A 22,679-nucleotide genomic window follows, 5' to 3' on the forward strand; every position below is an offset into this window, starting at 1 on the left:
CTGCAGGAGAAAGAACATCAGATAACCCAAACTCCTGAAACCCACCCTAGATGACGAACAGGCCCTCTTTTGTGCGTCAGGTAATCTATATTCCCCGACACTCCTCCGTTTGGGCCAGGTATGCAGGTGAAGAATATCCTGCTCACTGGAGGCATTTGTTACGCCGATGTCCTCGGCTCAATAAAGCCACTGTTTGACTTTCTACTGCTTTGCAGTCACGGAGGATTTAAGTCTGAATAACTAGCATGACCCACAACTTTCAGCGCGGCTCCCTGATTTTCTAACTGAGGAAAAAAAAAAGAAAATAAGGTAGCAAAGGGTTAAATAAAAATCATAAATAGTGATTTATATGTAGTTTCACGCCGGTGTTGCACGCCGAAAATAGTAAAAAATATGTATTCCATTATAATATGGAAAAGACACATGAATTTATAAGTAATACATATTAGAAATAAGTCAGTCAGTAAACAGATACATTTTCGTTTCTCATATCTGTCAACCACGTCTTGATTGGTGGTGTGGACGTCACGGTGTGGTCCTGGCTAGCAAATTGATTTTCTGTCGATCGGCTAATGGATTATTCAAATAATCACTAGAAATAAAGTCTCATCTGGCATTCTTTTAGTTGCAGAGTAGAACCCCCTGAAGGTTCTTCAATACCTCTTATTCTGTGTTTTAGACTAGTGTACAGTACACATAGCCAAAACATATTATAGTGGTCAGTCATCATGAAAGGTTGCTCATTATGTCATGTTTCTCATTTCAACAACCCTGAAGTATTTTTCAATATTTTATCCAGGGAAGAAAAGACAATTTCCTTTATGAATACATGAAGTCATTGAAAGCAGGAAGCCATTTCCCGATGCTGAACCTCTTCTGCATGATGAAAACATTCTGCAACATATTTGTCCACGAAAGCAAATCATCTTTTATGGATCATTTCGACATGGCCAAGATCTCGATAGCTTTCACATGCATTACCGCTCCACGCAGCTCCCTGCTCCGCTGATAAAGTCCCTGGCCCTCGTCAAAGCAAGGCAGGGCTATCAGCCGAGGTATCAGGGTTCTGCAGAGATTGGTAGCTGATGGGTAGAAATGATACTATGACACAGGGGCCATTGGGAGGTGAGTAATGACCGCTGGGTGAAGGCTCATCGGCGTAGAGAGCTACAAAACATGCTGATAAGACTAATTAATTTAACTGGGGTTGGCTGATATGGGTCGGATGTAGGATCTGTCAGGCTACGTTTCTATAAATCTGCAAACAGGGAGAATTAGTCAGGGTGATTACTTCATTACTACAATAAGGTGTATCATTGTTGCTGATTGAATTTGGCATGAATTTCAAATGACAAACATCCATTACTATGGACATCCACAAAATCTGAAAATATTTGGCTGAAAATATGGTTAGTTCTTGCCATTTAGATGATGTTTCTATCATCAGTGACAAATGAGCCCTGTCTAAGGGTTCAGCATTTTGTACAAGGGCACTTTGATGGGATAAGTGGCTATTGAACCTGGGACCTCTCCATTAAAGAGCTGCCCCTTAAACATCGAGGCCAGGTTGCCAAGATGGAAACAAATAAAGTAGAAAATCCAAGTCAGACGTTTGGCAGTATGCCCGTCTGAATGCCGTTATCAGTTGTAATGTATATACTCCATATCTTGGAAAGACTCCATCATAACTCACTTTCAAGTACGTCATAAAAGAGCCCTCAGAAATAGATCTAACATTCAATTGGCATAACCTTTGACCACCATAAACCATTTTGGAGTTCCCACTATCCATCGGCTGCCCGTTCCGCTCTCGGTTCTCCGGGGCAGTTGAGAAGGCCGCACTGGCACTTGATCAGTCTGTGCCTGCCACATCATGGCCGTGCAGAGATAAAGGAGGGTTAGTAGTGGGTGGGGGGGTTTGGGGGTGCGGTTGTGTTGACGCAAGTAAGGGGTCATAACCTTGTCTTTGGCGGGGTCTGGCTCCCAGGGTGCACCAGGGCGGCTCCGGGGGCGTCTTATCTCAAGCTCCGGCCTGCGCCTTTGAAACCGTCAGTCAATGTGCTCGTGTGTCGGGGAGGGGGCTTCAAGGAACGCACGCTGACCTCGTCCACAGCTGGGTCATGGCTTTATCTAACTTGGAAGGTTTTCTTTTTTTCTGTCAGATCCAAAGAAGTCTATATAGGAACCAGACACTAGGATGTGATCCTATATCCCGTCGAATGTGTGAATGTGCAGAGACAGCAGGCAAAGCTCCTATGGATGAATAATGAATCTAATGTTTTATTACTGAAAATTCTGGACCATTAATCTGAAACAGATTGCTGTGTGTGTGTGTGTGTGTGTGTGTGTGTGTGTGTGTGTGTGTGTGTGTGTGTGTGTGTGTGTGTGTGTGTGTGTGTGTGTGTGTGTGTGTGTGTGTGTGTGTGTGTGTGTGTGTGTGTGTGTGTGTGTGTGTGTGTGCCGTGCCCATTCGTGTCTGGTGAATCTCTGTAATTAAGCCAAGCTTTTTTAATGTTTTCTTTTCCTGGCTTCCAAGTGCAGAAACTGTGTGTGTGTGTGTGTGGGGGGGCACGATGCTCACTTTTAAAAATTTCATAAAGCTTTGGGCTGGAGGCACTGGAGCAGTTGGAGGGGGTTGGATTGTGGGACTACAAGCACAGGAGGGGAGAAGGAAGCTCTTTTCCTCAGTAGCTACTGGGCGCTTCCTTATCAGAGGCTCTCACACACATTGTAAACATGACCTGGTAAACATTACGGAGAACCTGCGGTCATACAGAGACCACAGGCATCAAGCAAACAAATTACTGGAAACTCCTGCCACCTATACCCCATCATAGACCCCAATATACATCATCATTGCGATGTTTACGTTTTGGAACAGATTGGTAGTTGGTGTGAACATTCGGTCAGGGATCACAAATAGATGTTTGGACGCTTGTGGGTTATGAAATCACACATTGCCCTTATTCATATTGTCGTAATGTGTTTCTGTGCCTTTAAGAAATTTCATCTGGGCTCTTTTTTGAACCACTTAACCACAAAAAAATAAATCTAAATTAGGTGATCTATAAATTCTGAAATTCTGCCCACCAGGGTTAAAGGGTCAAATTTATTCTATTGATACGCAATGTCGATTGAATCAGACTTTGTTCATGGAGTCGTTTGAGACTACTGGGCTTTCATGCATAGTGTTACCGCTGTGGGGGACTGCATGAGGTGATTTTTATATTTTTATAACTCACCATGATTTAGCACACTGTTCTGTAAATGTGATTAGGGGGCTCCTTACAAGCTTAGCGCTCTTAGGACGTTTTAACCACTGTAACGGATTGTCGGGGCAGTGTTGCAGTCGCAAGTAACCGATCCTAAGAATTATGCCTTCGATGATGTCTGAGGCCTGAGGGTCTTTTTTAATGTTTTTTCTTCTTTTCTTTTTTTCATCGTACACGTGAGCACCTGAGGGCCCCGTGGGAAATGTGCAGCTTTCACTCAAGCCGTAAAACCGTCAGACATAATGCCCGTCTGGAGATATAACGTGCGCCGTTACATACATGAGCCGTGCTTTAAATCTCCAGCTTTAAATACCTCCTCCGTTTCACATGACAACAAGCATGCTTGCATTCTCGGCATACCTTCATGTGTGTCGGGGATTATATCAGCGCCCTATCATTAGGAGAGGTCTAAGCGATGACAACAGCGAGTCAGGCAGCTTAGCTTCACATTTGATGTGGCCTGTAAATATTTCCCCTGACATGTTGCTTTGGTGAGGACGGTTCCTCCTTTGTGTTGCAGACCCTAATCATTATGGGATCGTGTTGCTAATGGTCCTTTGGAGACAGACATTTTGCTGCAGACATTTTTTTCCTGTCCCGTCTGTTTGAAAAAGGGGAATTGTGTCAAATGTTTGGCTCACCTGCACCTGGTACAGTAAAATATCCCTGCATGTTTTCTGTCCATTTAGTAATTTTTTGTCTGGAAATCTTGTAATTGATGATATATACTTAGACATTTTTGTCACTACCAATCAACAGTGCCTCTCATATTGGTGTGGACATTCACTTATGCCCACTTTTCAGCTGCCTTGTCACCTTGTCCAACGTAATTAGTCAGGATTCATTTGAAGAAGAGGAACGTCAATGTGTTAATTTTGCCGTAGCTTCCATTATCAATTAACAGTTAGCAGAGCTGAGCTTTGGGAACTTGGTTTGGTTTTAATAGCTTCTCAGCGTTTGGTGTGACTGGCATTTCGACTGGTGTACTGTGGCACCCCATGACGACCAGATGGCCCTGGGCACCACTGGCGCTCACTGACACCACACTTGGTTGCTTTCCAAATACCAGACTATCTCACTGTCAACGCCAACATTTGACTAAGTGAAGACTAGCACGGAAACCCTCAAAAGATGATGAACAAAGGTCATTTTGCACTTATTTCCCTATTGTTGGTTTCCGTTGTAATTCCCTTTGAAATAATGTAGGGGTAGGCTGAAAAAAAAAACATACTCGGTCCCGGTCTGAACCCACTAATGTTCACCCGGGGTTCCATTGATTGGTAACACCATAGGACTCCTGGACTGGTGCCATGTTTGGCTGGCATCGGGGCATATTGGTGGCAGTGGGTGACTGTGAGGGCCAGTCACAAATGTGGGATTAAGTGTGATAATTGTTTGAGCAGCAACAGTGGGAGTGCAGCTTGCCTGGGAAGAGAGAGGGGAAGACAAAACAATGTTAGGTTCCTCTGTATTTAGACCAAAGACCTTGTGCTTAAGAGTCTGTCTATCAACAAACTGGTCTCAAGGTTAGGTTTTAACTACATGGACCCTATAGCGTCCATATTCTGGGGACAAACATTGGGCAAAAAATGCAGAATGTTCAAGCTCTGTTGCGACGCATTGTGAGCTTGTAGATTGGTTATTTATGGCAAGGAGATTTGGTGTAGAAGGAAAAAAGGAGAAGCACTCCGGTCAAACAAAGTATAGGGTTTAAGTGGTTACAAATCACACCACAAAGAGGTTTTCCAAAATCTGAGTCAGGGCACAAAGTTGGGTCAGGAGAGTTTAAAATGGATCTCCATATTGGGCTGGAAACATGCTCATGTTATTGGCTATGTTTTCTTACCCGTGTGTTGAACTTGGTTCAGGGGGATGAAGGCAGGGTGAAATTCTGTGGTCTAAATGATACAGTGGTTCTGAACCAGTTTGATTTGACCATAATGTAATTACTGTAGCAAAGTGTAACACAATGTTAACCGTTTTTTTTTTGTTGTTGTACAAAAGCCCTTTCAGAACGTTGACGAACATGACACGCTAAGCATGCATAATCACTTCAGGGTTGTATGCAGAGATAGTTCTACTGTATGTTCTGGTGTCGTTTGTAATATATAGAATCACCATGTAATATGTAATTGTTTTGTTGAAATGATTTATTTTACTGACTTACAACATGGTTCATAGTAAAAGTTGTAGAATTGCATTATAAAATAGGAAACCTATTTTTTGTTTACAAAACTGTGATTGGCTTTATTATTAAAACAAAATGGAATGAAAGTGTTAACTCTGACATCCACCCTTACAGTGGTAAGGCGTTGTTTCCAGAAAGAAATCAATTTGTTTTGATTTTTGTCTATTGACAGTTTTCAGGGAAAGACCCCAGTGATTCCCAGCGTTTGGTGACCTCTCCATGGGAATCCTCATTATTCAATTACACTTTAGAAAGCACATGAGCGTAGAGACTTGAAATCAATGGAGAGCATCTGTCCCAGTGAGATAAACGTTTACCCAGGAGATGCGTCACAACCCGTCAGGCTAACATCTAATTAATTAGTCAGAACTGCCGGCGCTCCAAACCTGACGGCACCAAGCCACGACTGTTTTTTCATTATGTAGCTTATACTTCAACTGTAGCGTTACACCAAAGCCAGATGGTGGAGGTACCATGCCTATGTGGCCTATTTCATATGGTTTCACCCCCTTCTGTTTTATGTAGTCAGACCATTAAGGAGCAAATCATTAGGCCAAAGCCAAATAAGCCCCACATCTGTTTTTTCCATTCCGCTGTGCGCCTTAGCTCATTTGGTCCATACTGTAAGTCAGTAGCGCACGTTCTCTGCGAGTGCGCTTTATTCCCAGCTGACATTACACAGCTGGGCCAGCTCCTGGTCCAGCCGTTAGAAGTTACCCAGAGGTGCTTCTGGAGTTACACGCTCAGAGAGAGAGAGAGACAGAGACAGAGAGACAGAGAAATGGCCATAGCCGATTAATCACACCTTTTAGAAAAGCACGTCTGTTCTGCCTCGCTGTTCTTCACACTTGGAAGACCATTGTATGGAAACAAAGCTGAACAAATACACAGTCCACGTAATGATTTTACTGGGTGGCAGACTGCACCCCATGCACACATTTGACCACTGAATGTTAAAGAGAACCGTTACATCATCGTCATTATTGTTATTAATAGTATTATTTTTTGTGAGAAGAAGGGCCTCAGATCAATGCTGCACTTTCATGTTTCCAATGAACTTGCATTCATTGGAAGTGTTTGCACATTGAACCCATTGTTCACACTTGGCTTTTCTCATCTCTCCTTGGCAGGAGTACATGGACGCCAACAAATGCATCGAGGAGCTCCTCAAGCAGCTTGAGGAGGAGCGACGCAACGTCCGAAGGTAAAGGTCCGGAGAGGGGTTTTAAGATAAAGGGGGCATAGGGAGGTCTGGAGAGGGGATTGAAGGTAAAGAGGGTACGGGGAGGTCTGGAGAGGGTTATTTTTTTCGAGGCAGATGTTTTATTGCTTGTGGATATCAACAGCTGCCTGCAATCCATTCCCAACCAGAGGCAGCCGAACAATGTTGTTTGGTTTGGAGCGCGAGACAAGCTTTGTACGGCGGTCTTGAGAAATGCTTTTTGTGCTGGAAGCACACTAGAAGTGGCAGACAATGAAGGGGGGGGGTGGACTCTGGGCCCAGTGTGGGGTTGACTGGGGGTATTTCTCATGGAGGTCCCCATTTGAAGGGATTGGCGCAGACAATACGGAATGAAGAGCTTATGGAGATGCCAATCTAATGACCTTGTCCTCCCCCACTCTGTGGTCTTCTCTTCCAGTGACACCACGTCCCAGTAGGAAAAGAGAGACAATTTTTTAAACTTCAGCCTCTTTTGTACACAGCCTGCTCTCCATCTCAATGGGGGCTGGATGGACACCCACACCCCCGAGTGATTTTTCCCCCTGAGTGAACAGAAAGGGGCTGAAGGATGGACAGAGAGGGGTTTCGGTGTGAGTGGGGTGGGGCAGATGACCGCTGACCACCTCATCTCCTTTACTGGCCCAGGAAAGCCCCCTAATAAAGGAAATGATGTGTAAAGGAATGACCCTCCCGTCCCCCTCATCACTCCCACACCACAACAATTTAGATGTGGAGCGGTTAGTGTTTCTTTGACACCCAAGAGAGTGACCTAATGGCCCGCCAGAGTGACCTAAATGTCTTTGTGCAGACTTGCCCCGCCAATGGGCCGAAGCACTATGGCTGCGAGTGGCTGTTTCAAAGCCATGAACTTGTAAAGACCCCAAGGGATTTGGATGGCAGCTGCAATCGAGATTATGATGTGTTATTATATGTTAATCGACTTTACGCAGCGCCATATAGCATTTCTGTGGCATAAAACTCTGCTCAAACGCTTCCTCTTCGCTGTTCAAGTTGGTCGCATGGTCCAAGTGGTGGATTTGATTTGAGACAGCGATTATTCAACCATTGTGGTTATGTGACGCCACTGCGTTTTGAGGTGGCGGTTCATGCCAGGTCAAGGGCAAGTGCAAAGCAAGAAGTGGATGGCAGTAGCCACTAGCCAGTGACCAATGATAATTGTGTGTCACACGATGGTCACACTCACATCTCTTAATCTCCTAGACCGTACTGGTCTGCTAAACCAGTATGTGTAGGAGTCAACAGTGCCGGGCAACACTTAGTGAAGTTTCTGCACTAAATTTACGATGAGATTTCTAGGCACGGACACACACAGATGCTAATTCCAGCTTTCGCGCTAAGCCTCGGAAATGCCGCTTCCCCCGGGCAGACGAATTTTTAACGACATACCACCAGGCAGGGATTGTGTTGCTTTATCCTCCCCTGATGTTGTTAGATTCAGAGTGGTGACAGTGATAAATTACTCTACAAAGGCTTTTGTTTGGCTAAAACAGAGAGCCCGGTCGAGAGAACGCCTCTTTCCCCCCTTATTAGACGGCATCTCATGAATCGGTAGACGTGTCCCTTCTCCGGATTCCCCACCCCTCAGAATATGGAGCCTATCAATCCGTCAAGAGGAGAAAGAGAAGGTCTTACATTCCACTAGAGCGCCGCGTCCCTCCGTCCTGACCCGTTGACCCACTGCATTCATGTCTGTCCTTGTACCATATTATTGTGTAGTTTCACAGTGGTGAAGTACACAGATGGGACAATTATGACTTCTTTTTTTACGTGACGATTACTCATTGGAGTCTGTGGGGGGGTGGGGGGGTGGTGGGGGGGGGTGCAGATCCCCCCTGACATCCCTGTAATTATGCCATATAAAAACGTAATGTGATGTTCCCCTCTTTGGGACTGGGTTTTTCCCTGTGAGGGGAAAAATAAATTTGTGAGAACTAATTACATTTATCTAACTAAGCGAGCATTTTATTTTCCGGTTTCATTATGTGTCGGTTTATTTTTGGAACGTCAAGCACATCTGCTGTATGTACACAGCACACCCACACACACACACACACACACACACACACACACACACACATATACACAATAGACGCACGTGCACACATGAACATACACTCACAGCATCAGTGGAGCGCAAAACCCCAGCGGGACGCCATCCGGCCCTTCCTGCTCTTTCTATTAACCGTGATCACATCGCTGACAGACCCGAACAAAAGCTCCACGGCGCCGTGTCAACATCAGATGACACTCCCGTCACATGCAAACGGAGGTACAGTAGGAGACTGGCCCGGCTTGCCAGCTCTCCGTCACTCTCAGCACAACGCGCTCTCATTAAATATGATTGAGCGTCTCTGCGCGGTCATTACTCTGCGCCAGGTTGTAGTACTATTACTAGTGCCCTAGAAATGTCTTCTGATGTCTTGACACGTGGGGAACAGTACGGTGGGGTGAATCAAAGGAGAGGAAATCTGCTGAGTTCTGGATCTGTGGACAGAGAGAAAGAGAGAGAGAGAGAGAAAGAGAGAGATGCACAGGGGACATATGGATGCTCAGCAACAGAAAAAAAAGCGTGACGGGTCGGGCGTGAGGTTGCATGACCTCTTCCTGGCAAGCTGCGCCATCAAGCCACTGTGACTGTTTAATCTTCCCATTGGGATTAAAACAATGTGGATTAGAGCTTTTTCTCTCTGCCGTTCTATTTCTTCCACTCTTGATGTGCTGTAAAACTGCACCAGGCTGCCATTCTGAATCTTTGTTTGACCTTGTTTCTTTTTTTTGCTTGCCAGAGCTAGTCCTTGTTGTTGAGTCACATGGCCTGACGCTGGCCTCACCTGCCATTTTCTGCCTGCCGGAGCAGATGGTGTTTTGTCTGTGTCCCCCGCCACACCTTGTAGGGACAGGGAGAGGATACACAGTGAGGCAGGCAGGCAGGGGGGGCCCCAGCTGAGAGTGCCTGGGAGGTAGGGAGGTGTGAAGGGGGGCTGGGTGTGGGGGGCCACAGCGGAGAACTCAGCTGGAGATCCACAGAGCTTAGGACAGTGCAGGCGGTTGCAGCTGCGGTGCTGGCCGTATGGGACATTAGCGCTGACATCTGCTGATCAATAAACTATCTGTCATGTTCATAGAGCAAGCGCTGCTTCGAAGGAAGGTGGGCACACGGTGGGCTGGGATGGCAGAGGTCAGATGCGGTGCTTAGATGAGGGATTATAGGTAATAGGGCTGTCTTTGTATAAGTTAATTTGCCTGTGGGTTGAATTGGAAATTTGCTGGGTTTTGTCCTGTAACGGCCATGACGTTCTGCTCATTGTGTCCTTGCTCGATTAGCTGTTAAAGTCTTATTTCTATTTTAAGTATAACATTTCCTCAATCAGTAGATCGAGTTTGTTTTCTTTCGGATCCCTTAGTTCTTATGATGAAGATGTTGTTTCATTTTGTTCAGGTGCTAATTATAACTTAACATGCATGCTAGATTGGGGTAAATGGCACGAACCCTCGTCAACAAATGACAGGGTAAATGGTGCAGTATGGGGTGAGACTGAAATAGAGAGACTGAGACGGAGAGCATGAGGCTGGGAGAATGGCTCATACAGTAGGTCTGTGCTTTGCTGGTGTTACAGCAAGGCATATCTGGCCTCAAAGATGTGTGTTTTTGCTGCCAGCATAGCTGGGTGACATGAAAGGCTCTAATCCTCAGTGGAAGGATGTGCTGGAGCCTGTTCCGTCGCCGATGAGGAGGCGGATAGCGCCCAACCTCCCGCAAAACTCCCAAACCAAATCTACTGCCCTGCATGAGGCAAAGCTATGCTTTTTACAACTTTAATTGGATCATTTGACTGCTCTAATGTAATAATTTGATCATGCAAACAACCCCCCCCCCTCACGCACACACAATCTAGCACTTGCCGTAGCATAATTGTGCACGCTGGCAAGTGAACAAATCAGCCTAATCCATTGATTTGCCGCCAGAGTTCTTTGTAACTTGAAACACAAAATATCTGATGCAGCACTCAGCGGGAGAATGAAGCAATTCATTACAAGTGGTCTTGCTTAGAAAGAAGTCACTCAGAACCTTGAGGCACTGATGGAATTCCTTGTGAATTCCGTGTGAGTATTAATGAAAAACGGGCACACTTTGAGCTCATCAAGTGTCAATTACGGCCAATCTAAAGCTAAACTGAACAATGATTGCGGAAAAACTATTTTCTTCTTGATGTTTTCCGTCTGTACTTTAGTTTGGATAAAAATACTCAGTTTAATGTCTTTAAGCTTTGTTATTAGCAGCGCACCAGGCCTAGTATGGCAGTGCATCTCATTAATGGTTCCCACACTTGTCTAACTAACCCGTAACACAAGTCATAGGTGTCTGCCAGTGCTGCACACAGTAGAGCCTATTTCATATTGTGTTGAATGACTGTGTTATGGGGCAAAAACCTTTTTTCAGCTTGAAAATATGTTGTTTTGTCATTCTGTGAAGTATTTAAAGTATCCTTAAACCGTGGTCATGGTTGAAGTGTCCTGCCATGGACACATCAACAGCACAGGGTTGCGTGACCCAATATGTGTCACTTGTGGGGAAAAAAAACATTTTTTTTGGTTCAAAAACAACCAGATTGTTTGTTCTGGATGAGTCTTGTTTATTGCTTCTTGAAGCGCAAAGAAAAGCAAACAAATAAATACTAAATGAGAAGAGGCGGTGAATTATCGTCTCCATAACCACCACATGTCTAGAAAATGCTTAAATTATTTAGTGTGCCACATTCATCCCTTTGTTTCACCCACAAATACACACTTAATCCCATGATGCTTAATAGTCGACTAATAGTAAGATGGAAGCTGTTGCAGATCTACTCATTCATCTAACGTGGATCATTTGTGCGGCAATTCACTTTCAATTCACTTGTCAAACACAACCACAATGTTTACTTTTTCTTCCAGCTAAAACTGCCAATTGATGAGCCAATCATCGATGGAAACTTGCCAACATCACTGCGCACTCATGCTTGCGCTTGTTTCATTTCATACCTTGTGTACGAAAAGGCTCCCAAACCCCTCCACGACCGGTCAAAGACTGTGGGGATGACGCTACATGCTCGCCAAAAGCAGGCATGCAGGGAAGCATGAACCTGGCATTAAGCTGTGCACATCATAGAGACTAACTATTACTCACTAAAGTCTATCTGTCTGGCCAGGAACACACAGGTCTCCAGCCCTGTAAATGCCACTGGCTCCGATGTTGAATTATGCGCCACATCCAGGCCCGGGCTAAATACATGCATCAGTTTTATGGCGCATATGAGAGGAAGAGGTTAATCGAATGGGTTAATGAAGCCTTTTATTGATACTCTCTCAAGGTCGTTCCATTGCTAAGCGAACTGCTGCCTTCCCATGCACACTTGATGTGAGTACTTAGGAAATGGTATGCTATGCTATATCATTAGCCACAGTGAATCAGAAAAGCCTTTCTGCAGGAAGCAATACATTTCTCTTAATGATTCCGTCAAGGTTAGCCATAAAGCTAAGTAATGGCCCACTGTATCTGATTTAAAAGAATAGACATCTATAGCATAACACAGCCAACATCCGCACGATTACGCTCTGAATGCAAACAAACATTCCTGCTTTATATTGACATGTGACCAGACAAGATTTATGGTTCCTGTAACAAGGCTTTTCTATGTTGTGTAAGACCTTGGATGTGTTTTCTTGGTATTTGGACTCTTAGGGGTATTATCAACATTCTTTCGAGCTATTAGCTATATTTAAGACTGCTACCTTTTCCAGTGGGGTCTCACATAATTAGCAATTATCTCTGGTATTCACCTAAGTGTTTCCAAGTCATTAATTTGAACCATTTAAGAATACCAGAATATCTCTGGGATTACACACTGCACACAGTTTAAGATTTTTCTTTGATTGCGAGTGTTTATAATTTAGACTTGACAGTTGCTGCTTTGATTATTCAAAGGTTGTTATGGCATTGAAGTCTATTAACTTTAGTTATCTACCTCTTCATTGTGCTGTGAAAGCACTTTTTTTTTACCCGCTCAAGATAAGCTTTGGGGAGAATGTGCGAAGACTTCCTTTTGTGCTCATGAAAGCGTGCCGTTATTTTGACTGATACGAGCGCTATGAAGCACTTTGGAAAACATCCTTGTATTAAGATGAGCTGTGCGATATGGTCCCGTGTGGGTTCTGGGATTGATAGAGCCCGCCGGGTTTTGACTGTCGGAAGTCACAGTGGTTGCATCTGGGTTATTCACCGCCAGTGCTCGCCTCTTTGATAAACATCCTCTCTGAGACAACTGGAGAGAGGTGAAATATTTACTGGGGAGTCGACGGCTCATTGTCTCCACCTTTTGTTATTTGATTTGATCTGCATGAATGCTGTGTGTTGAGGCTGGCCTTGGTGTTTTTTTGAGGGTTCAGTGGGGATCCACATTTCGTATGGTGATAATGTCAATTGATCGGACTGCTATGGTCTGCCCCCAAATCCCTGGTTAATGAAATGCAACTGGAGGACATTATCACACTATTGTGATAGGTTGGCATTATTGCATTTGTTGTGTTACACACTTCGGCTTGACATGATCACATTCTTTGTGTTGCACACTTTAGCTTGACACTATCGCATTCATTGTGTTACACACTTCAGCCTGTCACGCCGAGGTTAAAAGACAAACACAAAAGGCACAAAAGCACAAACAGATATGTCTGATGCATGCTCTCATACACAGGCACAGACACTGAGAGAGAGTCTGCGGTAGGGCTTTCAGCGTGACCGGTCAAGTGATTCCCATCTGTCTGGGTGTTTGCTGTCTTGAGCTGTGTAGATGTGGAGTTGGCTCATGTTGGGTAAACAAACACGTGGCTTGTCTACGCCTTGGCATTTCCTTTGCTCCACTATGAAGACCCCCACCCCCCCACTCCACCCCACCTAAAAAAAAAGGTTTCTAATCATACTGACAAGGAAACTTCTTTGAGATGGACTCCAAACCGCCCATAACACCTCTGATGTCTTTCCAAAATGACTCTGCACCCCTCACTTTACTTCTAGCTCCAATCAGACATTAAATAGCTGTTTTTCCCCGCAGCACGTCTGGGTTTAAACACCATGTACGGTGTACGTGCTAATCGTCTTTGTGGTGTTCGGGGAGACTGGGGTGGGTGGGGGAGTAGTTATTTCTTTTTTTACCCCCCGCTGTGTGATTAATGTCTGCCTAAGGAACACACACCTAGACGATGGCATCGACCGGGGCCGAGTAATGAGCTCAAGTGACGTATGGACTGTAGGCCTCCCTTTGGACTGTTCTGGTCACTCATGTGTGATCAAACTCCCGTGGATTAGTGTCGTGGAGGAGGAGCAGTGTGGTTGAAGTCTGGAGCCCCTGGACATGCGGAGTGAAATGCAGAGTGAGAGGGTAAAACTAACTGGAATCGTTTACACTGTATTTACATTGCAATTTTTACCTGTATACCCATGCAAAAAGTACATAAACACACACACACACGCACGCACGCACGCACGCACGCACGCACACACACACACACACACACACACACAGACACGCGCGGGTGCACGCACACAAACAAACAAAAGCGCACAACCCCTTGAACCTTGACTTCATGAACTCTTTTCCACACATCACCCTCCAATACAGATATCGAATTGACCTCCAATCCGTTACTATTCTGTCTCCTTCTCTCATCGCCCAGGCTCTCTCTCTGTGGAATGCAATACTTGTACAGTATGTGTGCTAAATGCACATGTACATTTGTGTGTGCGTGTGTGTGTGTGTGTGTGTGTGTGTGTGTGTGTGTGTGTGTGTGTGTGTGTGTGTGTGTGTGTGTGTGTGTGTGCGTGTGTGCGTGCGTGCGCGTGGGAGACAGTGGTGGAGCCAGGCTGGCTGTGTGGGCGGCCGAGTGTTTCCAAACAGTGGAATCTGTCACTGACACCCCTGGCAGAGCAATAACTGGGCCCTTAATGAGCTCAGCAGATCACTCAACGTGCACGCAAACACACACACACACACACACACACACACACACACCACATGCGGTTGTACAGTGCATGTACAGTTATAGCTGCGACTGTGGATAAACACACTTGTACGTACGTGTACATGGGTAGACACACACACACACATAATCGACTGGACACGCCACTCTGTGACACTGTTCATGCACATCAAAATTCTGAGAGTTAGTTTAACTCAGTGTAAAAATGAACCATTTACGAGTCAATTTAGCCACTCACAGTTAAACTAACACTCAGGATTTTATAGTGTGCGGTAAACCCAAAGTAAACAAACATATAGCCTGTTTTTCTTGATTAGAAGAGAACAGGGTTGGTCGGTTGGTTGGAGAGAGAGGGTTTGTGGGAAAAAAAAATAAGTATGGTGTCGCTGTCAGGCAGAAACATTGTATCTCTATATTCAATCTTTTATGTATTCCATCCATATTAAATCTTTGAATGTGTTTTTCTAAATGAATGGCTTATTTTATACTTGTGTCACACACAATAGTGAAAATAACTGATCTACAACCGCACTTAGGTGTTTTTAGCTTGAAAGTGGTCAAGTCTGTCTATGGGTTTTATAAATATTAAACCAATGAAAAGTGTTAACAATAACTTGTGAATAAATAATAATACATTGGAGTCATGGGAACATTTTCTGAAAAGTAACAGTTTTGTTCGTAGAAGGTGCCCGACAGCGACGATGTCTAGTTTACTGTGGCGACCATTGACCGCCTGATGTCAATTTTTCACCCAGTGTACATGGCCCATCGCTCAGTGTTGGCCGCTTGCACTTGATTGAATTAGAAGGGGGATGGCGACTTCAATATTTCTTGATTATGCTGCATATGTATCCATTACTGCTGACTCAGCTCTCAATTTGTCTTTCTATTCTGTCCCATTCTATCCAAATGGGACAATGGTGTCTAATTGGTGACCACCTGCTAACGCCCGAGCGCGTATTCAGATTTGCACCGACTCCGACACAGCTGAGCTTAGGATAAACACAATTATGTTTTTGTCTCTTTGGGGTTCATTATGGGTGACTTTTCTCTCACATGACCCCATGGAACCCTCCCCGTCAGGCAGGTGTCATGAATCTTTATGGGCTTTATCAGGACGAATGTGAATCGCGCCGTCAGTTCCATCGCGGGTCGTGAGCATGTGATGGGTGAAAACGTGACGGGCCATGCTGATCTTGTGCTGCGTTAGAACACGCTCTGTCCTGAAAACCCCTCCAGTTGACGGTTTCATGTTCTCCCGTAGATGTGATCCTGTCATCCAGGATGGCCGGGATGCTTCCAGAGTGTCCAGTCTCGTTGCGGGGGATAGAAACCCATGACCGTTTCATTTTGATCACTCTCACCGACCGTCCATGACAGTCCTTCAGGTCCAGTCTTAGCATGCTGAATTCCTGTCAGAGTCCTATACCAGGACCCCCCCCCCCCCCCCCCCCCCCCCCCCCAGCAGCAACACACTTCTCTTTTGATCAGGGTAAATGTTCGTTTAGGACATTAGTCCCAGTGAATGTGGGGCAAAGTGGCCACTGTGCTGGCCTGGGTCAGCCTTATGAGTCACTACCCCCCCCCACCCACCCCTCTTTATCTGAGGGCCCTGTCACCGGGACCCTTTTAATTCATCTCTTACCCCCTTTTCATTGCCCCCCCCCCTCCCTTTTTGCACTGGTCCTATTGGGGAGTAGACAATAGAGGGTAGCCCCCCCCCCTCTCTCTCTCTCTCTCCTATCTGTCCTCCTGGCTCTGTCAGCCGTACTGCCTGGCCCAGGCTCCGGGCTCCAGTGTGTCACAGCCATTCAGCTGAGACTGATTGTGATTGCAGCAGATGGGCCAGAGCCCAGTCAGACACTCTGCCCAGGCAGACCCACCACGCAACTCTCTCTCTCTCTCAATTTCTCTCTCACTTTCTCTCTCACTTTCTTTCTCCTTCTCTTACAATCCCTCTGTCTCCCTCTCTGTCTCTCGCTGTCTATCTCTGTCTCTTGCTCTCTCTGTATATCCGTCCGTCTCCTCTGCTGTTGTTTTTAATTGCTCTCTCTTCACTCTTCCTTTCATTCATTCTTTCTCTCATTCTCTCCCTTGATCCCTCCCTCTGCTGTGCCTGTCTCTTTTCATTCTCCTTCCAACCTATCTCACCTTTTTCTCTTTCACTGTTTGTCACTCTTTCTTTGTCTTTCTTTCATTCTTTCTTTCTTTCTTTCTTTCCTTTCAATCTTCTCTCTCTCTTGCTAAATAAAAAGAGCTCAGTTAGGAAGATCACAAGCGGAGCGCAGCATCGCCTGCTCACGTCTTCCTCCGGCTTGTGTAGAGGCTGATTACACCCCCCTCCCCTCCACCACCACCACCACCACCACCACAACACCCCCGCCCCATCCAGCTCCTCCTCCCCGTCCCACACATACGCTCCTCTCCCCTCCCCTCCTCTCCTCTCTCCTCCCCTGAGGGAAAGAGACACCTTCAGAGGCAGCAGGGCAGCCGTCTCTCCCCCGAACACATGTTAAACGTCCTGCAGTCCCGGCTGGGAGAGAGACACCGCGGAGGAGGGACGCAAGGAGAGAGAGAGAGAGAGAGAGAGAGAGAGAGAGAGTGGTGGGGGTGGCTGGGCTCACAGTGTGAAGAGAAGAGAGGATCTGAGCGTGTGTGTGTTTGTGCGCAGTGTGATCGAGAGACTGAGTGGAGAAAGCAAAGAGAGATTTAGAGAGAGAGAGAGAGAGAGCTGACTCGCGTTGCAGAGGGAGCGTGTAAGCAGCCTGAAAGAAGAGTGGAATGGGAGAGACTGCGAGAGCAGCAGAACAGACAATGTAGGGGAGAGAGACGACGCATGTAGACACATTGCAAGACAGAGAGAGACAGAGAGAGAGAGAGAGGTTTGAAGAATGAATCAGATGAACAGGGGAGTCAGTGCTTAGGGTGTTTGAAGAAGCTCAGAGACAGATAGAGAAGAGAGAGGCTGAGAGGGGAACAGTAGTGAGGCACTCTGGTCCCTGTCAAGCAGGCTGGAAGGCAGCCGGCCGGACGGACAGACAGGCGGCGTGAAGCCGGCATCGACGCCACGTTGTGGATGTAAACTTTATCAGCTGGGAGGTCACTGGTTAGCAGCTGCGGAGCCGGGGGTGGAGGGGGGGCGTGCTGGTGGATTTGCCATGCGTGTCCCCCTCTGAACACGGAGGACCAGAATGCTGCCCGTCGGCTGGGGTAAGGGCCAGGACACCAGCACCACACTGTGATCCCGAGACTGTACAAATGGAACCAAATGGATCCCATACTAATGATCCATTTAGTTCAGTTTGTACAGTCTCATGAGTTACAAATGGATAAATGAACACTGAGGATTTTACTGTACACTGTCTCACCCTCTCCCCATCATGGGACCATTGCATGACACGGTTGTTGCAGTGTTTCGTTCGCCGGCAGCAGCGTGCGTTGTTGTGTTGTGTTGAGGGGAGACTTTTGTTGTGCCTTTTAAACTGTGCGTTGTGTGTGTGTGTATATGATTACCCGTATGCCATTATTATGGTATTAAGAGTGCCTGTTCATATGTGTTTATAGAGCATTTGGGAGCTGTGTATGTGTGGGGGTGTGTGTGCGTGTGTGTGTGTGTGTGTGTGTGTGTGTGTGTGTGTGTGTGTGTGTGTGTGTGTGTGTGTGTGTGTGTGTGTGTGTGTGTGTGTGTGCGCGTGCGTGTGTGTGGCTTCAGGCAGACCATCACACATATTAGCTAATCAATGAAGGCTGATGATGATTTTTACATCGGGAGTCTACATGAGAGGGGGGAGGGGGGGGTTTATATTGTCCTGAGCCATGGTTGACATTGTTACAGTATATCACCACTACACTGCAAAAGACAAGTGTGTAAAGAGTACAGATTAAACTCTCAGAGTTGAATTACCACTCAGGACTGCTACTCAGGAGTGGTAGTGCAGTGTACAGTATAAGATACGTGTGCAGGGCCTGAGCTGTGCAATGCACTCTACTGCTGTCAGCCAGTTGCAGAGGAAGAAAAAAAAGGAGAAGAGAAAAAAAAAACACAATCGCGTGTCCTGTTGCTAGTGGCAACAGCTCGGGCCAGCCATTCCACGTGTAAGAGACTTTGATTCTGATTGATACCAGAGACACAGAAACGGAGCCCACTCACTGGTAAAATAAGCTGTGCGGATTTGTATGTGTTGGAATGTATTCTACCCTATTCTCTCTCTCTCTCTCTCTCTCTCTCTCTCTCTCTCTCTCTCTCTCTCTCTCCCCCCCTCGGTCAGATTAAGATTTTTGTTTTGGCTGACTAATCCCACAATGAAATGACTATAGTGGAAGGCTTGGTATTCGAGATATAATGGCCCCGCAGCCAGCAATATGAATTATGTCCCCTCTCTGTCTGCATGTGTGTGTGTACACCTGTACACATATGTGTGCACATTCAAGGTAAAGCCCATTCTGCAGTTTCACTTGCTCTGGATAAGAGTGTCAGCTAAACGCCTTAAAACGGTGGAGGAAAAAAAAAGAATGGTTACGTTTGTGTGGGTGTGTGTTTGTGCATGCATGAATGTGTTTCTGTTTGTGTGTGCTACGTTAGCCATGGTGCCTCTCCTCATTGTATTCTGTGTTTACCGTATACAAGAGAGGTTTTAAATGCATCCAATCATGGTGGTTAGATCCGCCATGGGTACATAAACAAACCTCCAGCCCCGCTCACAGTCGGAGGCTGCTGCCTGGCCTCTGTTTCTACCACAAGTTGTTATTTCTGCAAACAGAACCGTACGGGACCATGAAAACGAAAAGCATGGGAGAGCATGCGAGATGTAACCATTCTTCCTCTGCCAGTGTTGTCAAAATGCCAGAAAGGAATGCCCAGCTTCTCTTCTTCTTTTTTTTTCTCTCTCTCTCCTTCTGCTTGCCACTGAGTTGCACTGGGAATCGCTTGCTTGCTTCCCAGCCAGATCACAGCCTCACACATGACATGTGCCATTTGGTGGGTCACTCAAACATAAACATATTCTTTCACTCTTAACCCCCAAGAGTGTAATAATAGACCATTTAAATGGTCAGTGGTCCACATTAACCCTGGTATCCCTATTTTAGGCATTAAAAAGTATGATATGGGTCTTTAAGTGGTTAAAGGAATTAACCTATTAAAAACGGGAAAGCATCTGTGTCATTTTAGATTATAGCGTCGGCTATTCAAAAATTGCAGATATACAAGCTCTCAGCGCGTCCCTTCGGGCCGCGCTGCGAGCTTGTACATCTGCTATTTTTTAACCTTTTAGTGAAAGTGTGAGAACTACCGGTTTAGAAGGCATTTGTAGAATCGGCCTCAGGTCTTTAAAGGGTTAAATTAACCACTTTGGATTCAGCGGTGATGTGATGTCCCACCACCAGGGGCAGACGTGTGTCTGTACTGGACAGTTTGAGCCCTGGCTGGCCCATGAAACCTACCTGGGGATTACTGCATATAAGAGGATTGCCAAGTGGAGGGATTTGATTTTATGGAATTAAAACTGTAATTCTCCCTGTGGAGAATCTCCACTACAGCCCTATACTGCATGCAACCATTTGCTACTACTCACTACTCTCTCTCTCTCTCTCTCTCTCTCTCTCTCTCTCTCTCTCTCTCTCTCTCTCTCTCTCTCTCTCTCTGTGTCTCTCTCCCCTTCCTGTGCTCCCTACTCTGACCATAATCTAGAAGTTTGAGTAAAATGCACTTATTGTGCCATTACCGCATTACTCGTCCCACATTCAAGCAGTTTTAAGTCGCGAAACATGAGGCACATTTACGGTGGACTGAAGTGACGCGCTGGAATGAATCTCAGATGACCTACTTGCTGCTCTACTAATGCAATACAACTGTGTAAGAGAACACTCTCTTTAGAGGAGGAAGTTTTAATGCAGAATAAAGCACACTGACATTTTAGACGACAGTTGTCACTGCCAGAGCTGATAATGGTTAACCCACAATACCTTCGCCGAACAAAACAATCTGCTGACCATGCTTTTGAACACAGACCCCCATCTGAAAATGTTTTGTGCCAGGGACCACCATATAAGATTTGTACTGTTTAAATGTTTCAAAGATAGATAACATTCAAGATATTTTGAAAATAGCCGATCTATTAGCTCACTCATCGCAACGTCTTCTGAGCTTGTAGATCGGCTATTTCAAATACCTGATGTTTATAGGGTTAAAGCGTTTAAATGGTTTAGCTGGGGACCCCCTAGAACCCCCTCAAGGACCACTTTGAGTACACTATACAGTTCAGTATATGCCATTTCTGTATGTCAAGGCCTGACACACAGGTCACCGGTAGTAAGAAACTATTATTGTTACACCATAATGTGTGACATGTATGCCTGCGTGTGTGTGTGTGTGTGCGTGTGTGTGTGTGTGTGTGTGTGTGTGTGTGTGTGTGTGTGTGTGTGTGTGTGTGTGTGTGTGTGTGTGTGTGTGTGCGTGTGTGCGTGCGTGTGTGTGTGTGTGTGTGTGTGCGTGCGTGCGTGCGTGCGTGCGTGCGTGCGTGCGTGTGTGCGCGCACATTGTGCACATCTGTCTATCTATGCACACAGCTCACAGCACGTCGTGCTAAGTTGCAACGCACTGTGAGCAACTCTGTACAACAACAGTGTGCAACTAAGCATAACCGGACTTTAAGTTTCCTTCACCTCCAATTCTTTCCATAACTTTGCCTCTCACTCCCCTGCATCCGATTTTCCCAGATTGTTCTCCATCTCTCCCTCCTTCCCTTTAATTCTTCTCCCCGTATGTGGTGCACTGTATTCACTGACCCTAGCGGTGGCGTTTTGGGCTCAGGTCAAACTGAATTACTGAGGAATGTTCCTCCGTTCAATGGCTGGACCAGCAGCCCTCACACACCATGGGAGTAGTTCTCCCTCCATTGACAGCCACAAGGACTCTTATTTTCGAGGGGGGGGGGGAGGCAAGTTTCCCATTATTTCCACTGTCTCTCTGAAATAGGGCTTAAGTGGTTAATTCATAAGGTATTTTGGTTTGGTTCTCGAGCTGAAGAAGTTTTTTTGGGAAACCCTGATCTCAGTCTCCCCCCCAACCTCTCCCCGACGCCACAGAGACGCTGTCAGCCGCTTTACCCCCTAGTTTTAATGATGTGTACGTGTGAGGCTATGGAACTCAACCCTCGTTGCCTTGTTGAGAGGCGCTGCCTCTGTGACTGCAGGCCATCCAGCTCAATTAAGGGTGCTTTGAATGCATTCCTCCCCTCAGCCCGATCCACATTTATCTTCCCCTGAGAACAGCACGTGGGAAAATAAAAAATGAAAAAAATAACCCAGTACAACAAGGATCCCACAGAGTGCTCTGCAACAGGGATGGTCTGGTATGTCTCTGGGTTTCAGTCTGCTCCGTTGCAGATGCTGCATTTGTGGCCAAAAGAAACTTCGACAAATGATTTGGCCGTTCGGGCCAAATGGCGTATTATTGATTTAAAGAGCCAAAGTATTAGCTACTATAATTGAATTTCCATGTAGAGTGAGACAGATCGTTAAAAACAAGTTCCAAATATGCGAGAAACCTCAAGATAGCCAACTACTCTTTGACTTTGCCTGGCTCGTTGCATTGTGTCACTCAAGAAAAACGTAAAACTTAATGGCCCGATGCAATTTATAAGCAATAAAAAGCTTTTATTTGCTGGCTATCAATGTCTTATGGCAGGCTTTGGCTGTTTTGCCTGGAGACAAAAGCTTTACCCAGACACCCTCTCTGGCTTTTAAGTGATGTCATTAGAGCCAGGGCATTCTTGTGGTTTTTCTTAACGGACGGGCTCACTTCAGCTCACAAAGGTGCAAACGCCGGTAGGCTGGGGCTTTTTTTCTTCCGTTATGACATTTTCAACAGCCCATTTTGCCAATCAGGTTTGGCCTGAGAGCTAATCTGGAGGATTATTTCTCTTTGTACAATGTCAGTTTCTTGGCATGCAGACACAAA

The 22,679-nt window shown here is 45.8% G+C and overlaps 1 protein-coding gene across 2 annotated transcripts in view; it reads left to right on the plus strand.

Moving 5' to 3' along the window:
* LOC311041177 (nck-associated protein 5-like) overlaps positions 1-22,679 on the plus strand; it is a 146,321-nt gene that overhangs the window by 39,584 nt on the left and 84,058 nt on the right. Inside the window, exon 3 of one of the 2 annotated variants that reach the window (XM_084051699.1) lies at positions 6,591-6,664. In XM_084051699.1, the coding sequence (XP_083907825.1) occupies positions 6,591-6,664 (74 nt within the window). Of the gene's footprint in view, positions 1-6,590; positions 6,665-17,313; positions 17,930-22,679 lie in introns of those variants that run through there. The other variant, XM_084051700.1, reaches the window with a different exon arrangement.

This window comes from Gymnoscopelus microlampas (assembly GCF_963454915.1).
Source record: "Gymnoscopelus microlampas genome assembly, chromosome: 24".
NCBI classification, from domain to species: domain Eukaryota; kingdom Metazoa; phylum Chordata; class Actinopteri; order Myctophiformes; family Myctophidae; genus Gymnoscopelus; species Gymnoscopelus microlampas.